Below are 4,470 nucleotides of genomic sequence, written 5' to 3' on the forward strand. Positions count from 1 at the left end.
TCAAACTTCTTTTCCCTTTCCCTTTCTTTCTCCCCCCAACAGTTATGTTTGCATATGGCAGCTGTTCCCTTCACTCTGTAGGTTAAACCTTGGTGATTCTTTTGCTGTTTAGTTTATAACGCCTTGAAAGGGAAAACTCTTGTCTTGCATCTCCATGGTAATGGTAAAAAAATTCTGTGGGTCAAATTTTGGATAGTTCTGGTCATTCCCTGTGCATGCATCACTATGTGAGAGGAGTTGCTATGAGAAAAGCTGTTTTTCCTCTATGTGAACCTTTTCTCCTGTGCTCACAGATTTACTTAGAGAAGAATGGCTCTAGGAAATGGCTCTTCCGTGACTCAGTTCATTTTGTTGGGATTGACAGACCAACCAGATCTCCAGCTCCCGCTCTTCTTCCTCTTTCTAGTAATGTATATGGTCACTGTGATGGGAAATTTGGGCTTGTTAACCCTTATTGGGCTGAGTTCAAACCTACACACGCCAATGTACTTTTTCCTCTTTAACTTGTCCTTCATAGATCTCTGTTATTCTTCTGTGTTTACACCCAAAATGCTGATTAACTTCATATCAAAGAAGTTTATATCTTACATGGGGTGCATGACCCAGCTCTATTTTCTCATTTTTTTTGTGATTTCTGAAATCTATGTGCTAACATCAATGGCCTATGACCGCTATGTGGCCATCTGTAACCCACTTTTGTATAATGTTATCATGTCCCCTAAAGTGTGTTCCAGACTTATGCTTGGTTCATACTTCATGGCATTTGCCGGTGCCATGGTTCTCACTGAATGCATGCTGAGACTGACCTTCTGTGAGGCAAACACCATCAACCATTATATGTGTGATATCATGCCTCTGCTCAAGCTCTCCTGCATGAGCACCTATGTCAATGAGCTGGTAGATTCCATTATAGCAGGGTTCAATATCATTGTGCCCAGTATCACCATCTTTGTCTCTTATGTTTTCATCCTCTCCAACATCCTTCAAAGCTCCAAAGAGGGCAGATCCAAAGCCTTTGGCACCTGCAGTTCCCACATCATTGCTGTTTCTCTCTTCTTTGGATCAATTTCATTTGTGTATCTCAAACCATCTTCTGCTGTGTCTATGGATGAAGGAAAAATCTCTTCTGTTTTTTACACCAATACGGTTCCTTTGCTGAACCCCTTAATCTACAGTTTGAGGAACAAAGATGTTAAACTTGCTCTGAGAAAAACCCTGCCTAGATGGTTTTGATCAGAGAGTGTGCTTCTGTGCAGTTATTGATATGACAAGGAGATTTTGTGTTAATTAACATTAATTAAATATTTTTAGTTGCAGCCTTATTATCCTGTTTTTTCATAACATGATTAAGAAAATGTGTGCCTTTTTTCAATAATTTACTTCCAATTTTTCTATCTGGAAATTCTTTTTCTAACCATTTACACAAGATTGTATTCCTCCGTTTTTCCTATATAGTAATAACATTAAACTAGAAATGTTATCTGTGTTTTTTTGTGATTTCAAACTTTTAGTTTTTACTGGAAAAAGAAAATGGTCTTCAAGTGATCAAATTTGAGATATCTCTGATATAATGAGCAACAAATGAAGAAAATCACCTAGATAACACCAGAGTAACAGTTTCATTGGAGTTGTGCTTATATACCACTTACTTTTAGAAGCATGCATCGTAATCTCCGATTTCTACTCCCATGTATCCATTATCTGACTATGAAAAAATGTTTCCTTTAAATGCTAGATACTGAAGTTTCTAAAATGACTTTGACTGTAATTCATTTTACGCCTGTAAATATTTTAAATCTTGCTTTCGGCAAGTATTTTCTTTTTACCTTTGTGCAGGGAAACCAGTACATGCACATCATATAAATATATTTATTTCATCAATAGTAAAATGAAGTTCAGAACAGTTAATGATTTAAAGTCACAGCTTTAAAGGAAAAATTTAGACTAAGCTGTTAGCCTTCTAATTTCAAGTGTACTAATTTGTAAACTGCTCATATCAAATCCATTTTGTTCTATTTGTTTCAGTAAGACTGTACTTTGAGAAAATATTTTTAACTTGTAGCTTGACTATTTATTACAGAATTTGTCTCATGCCATGTGTTACCTTTTTTGTTGACGCTTGCTTGTTTAGCAAAGAGTTTCATTGGTTTCTTTGGTTGGGTTTGTATATTGGTGAGATGATTGACTCAAATTAGGTTACTTTTTCTGCAAAATTAAGAGAACTGAATTTGGGATATTTGAAAATAGCTGTTATTAAAAGAATAGGACCTGGGTGAGAAAGGAGCCCAGAATCATGTCATTAGGACAGACCTCAGCAAGGCACATGGTCAACAAAAAAGAGACCGTGTGTGAGAAGTGTTCATGAGGCTTAGGAAACATTTTATTTTAAAACTGTATCCTTTCTGTACAGGACTGTAAATGTCTTTAAATTTTTGGTAAAAACTGCAAAGTACATGACCGTAAATTAGTACTGCTTTGGGAAAATGAAGGTGAAAAACACCGTGGTTACATTTGGAACCAGGCAGAAAAAAGGCAGCAGTAATAAAATAATAAATAATCTAGTAAAATAGTTAAGAATAATTTGAATTCAAGTTAGAAAGATGAAATTTAGAGTAAAATGATGGATAATTAAAGCCCATACCTGTTACTCTCCTCTTCTTTCTGGAAGGTCCTAGAAACTCTCAGAGCTCATGGGGTTTCAAGCATCCCTGGCTCAGAAGGTAAAGAATCTGCCTGCTAATGCAAGACACTAACCTTCAGTCCTTGGTTTGAGAAGATCCCCTTGAGAAGGGAATGACTACCTACTCCATTATCAGAGGGTTTCTCTGGATAGGACACCAGCTTGTTATTTGATACTTAACAAAGTTAAGCCAACAGAGCTCAAGGCCCTAGGAACAACTAAATCACTCTTGATTTTGTGTGCTTCCATAAATATTTTAAGTTACTAAACTGCAAAGTGCAGCTGGCAGTATAATGACATCTTGAAAGAAATATTTTGTGAATACACAAATTTTGGCCCTGTCTTTACTGAAAAGGATGCTGAACTATTATTTTTCTTAGTTAAATATTCTGCCTTAAAAGTCCTTAGTATAATGTGTCAAAGGATAATGTAAATATTTTCTGCATGGCTGGCTGGCATGCACATGTTCAGGAGAAGCTTCCACAAAGCTTAACGGTAGCCAAAGTGAGAAAGTAGGGCTTTTCCCCTCAAATATCCCATGTCTGTCCCCTGATTACTAGTTGTTGCTCCTGAATCAGACATGCAGACACAGGGGGAGTGGCCACTGTTGGTTCACCTCCCCACTGTGGCTATAATCCCCTCCTGATACAGCTGAAGTGATTTCCAGGGGCTTAAAAGGCCAGTACCCTTTATCCTTCTCATCTTTGTTTTTCTCTTTTTTGTCTTGTGGGAGTCAGACACAAAGACCAAGGCTTTTAAAATCAAGAAGCACATCCAGGGGTAATTAGAAAGTGCCCATGTTTGTACACCATGCTTGTACATAATGCAAATTCAGAAAGACCAGGGAAGAACTTAAATTTTTACCTAAGCCTGATCTTCCACACAGAGGTAGCCTGTAACAATCGAAACTACAGAAAATAAGAAAGGAGATCAAAATGGCAGAGTGGCAGGATGCTAAGCTCACCCCTCTTTAGGAACACATCAAAGTACAACTACATTTGGAGCAACTCTTGCTGATATTAACCTGGGCACTAGCAGAACAGCTGTTCTACAACCAAGGCTGTAATGAATGATCCACATGGAATCTGCAGGAAGGGGAGGGAAGTCATCAGGTCAGAGCACATACCCCTAGCCTGGGACAGAGAAGAGGAAGGGGGGATCACAGGCGAGGGAGTCCTCCCCAAGGAGGGAAGATTTCGGTCCAGATTTCAGGCACACCAGCCCTGGGGTTTAACAACAGGAAGATGAGCCGCCTTATCTGGTTTGACAACCAGTGGAGGTTTATCCGAGTTTGTAAGAAACTGAGACCTGCTCTTGAAGGGCCTGTGCCGGAAGTGCTCACTCCCAGTCACAGCACAGAGACAGCAGACTGAAAACTGCCTGGGATGCTGGGCAGCTGGTAGGGGCCACTCCAACACTCCCACCAAGCCTTAACTGAGCTTCTGCTCCAGTCCCTCTTGTTCCTGTGGCTGCTGCCCACTAAGGGGAGGACACCATTGCTAAAGAAACTGTGCACTCTTGGACAAAACAGAGGTGACTTGGACACTGAGCTTGCAACTGAGCCGCTGTCAACTCATATGTCTCTGCACACACTCCAGGAGGAGTGAAGCTAGCTCCAGAGAGGAGAACATTATCAACAGAGTGTACATCCCTCTGAGAACTTAGGAGGGAGCAGACCCGGTTCAGTGGTATGGCACCAACCCTCCAGTCCTGCCCAGATTCTCACTGAGACAAACACACTGGGGAACAAGAGAAACCAGCCCAGAAGCACAACCCCAAGCTCTCAGGCC

The 4,470-nt window shown here is 40.1% G+C and overlaps 1 protein-coding gene across 1 annotated transcript; it reads left to right on the forward strand.

Moving 5' to 3' along the window:
• Positions 1-309: 309 nt before the first annotated feature.
• LOC110151626 (olfactory receptor 8B3-like) lies at positions 310-1,233 on the forward strand. The gene has a single exon (XM_020915018.2). It carries the CDS (start codon positions 310-312, stop codon positions 1,231-1,233), a length of 924 nt encoding a protein of 307 aa, XP_020770677.2.
• The last annotated feature ends 3,237 nt before the right edge of the window (positions 1,234-4,470 follow it).

Source organism: Odocoileus virginianus, unplaced genomic scaffold (assembly GCF_023699985.2).
Source record: "Odocoileus virginianus isolate 20LAN1187 ecotype Illinois unplaced genomic scaffold, Ovbor_1.2 Unplaced_Scaffold_19, whole genome shotgun sequence".
NCBI classification, from domain to species: Eukaryota; Metazoa; Chordata; class Mammalia; order Artiodactyla; family Cervidae; genus Odocoileus; species Odocoileus virginianus.

Bases quoted from the DNA above. Each gene is read 5' to 3' on its own strand.
- LOC110151626 (XM_020915018.2), top strand. From the start codon at position 310: ATGGCTCTAGGAAATGGCTCTTCCGTGACTCAGTTCATTTTGTTGGGA.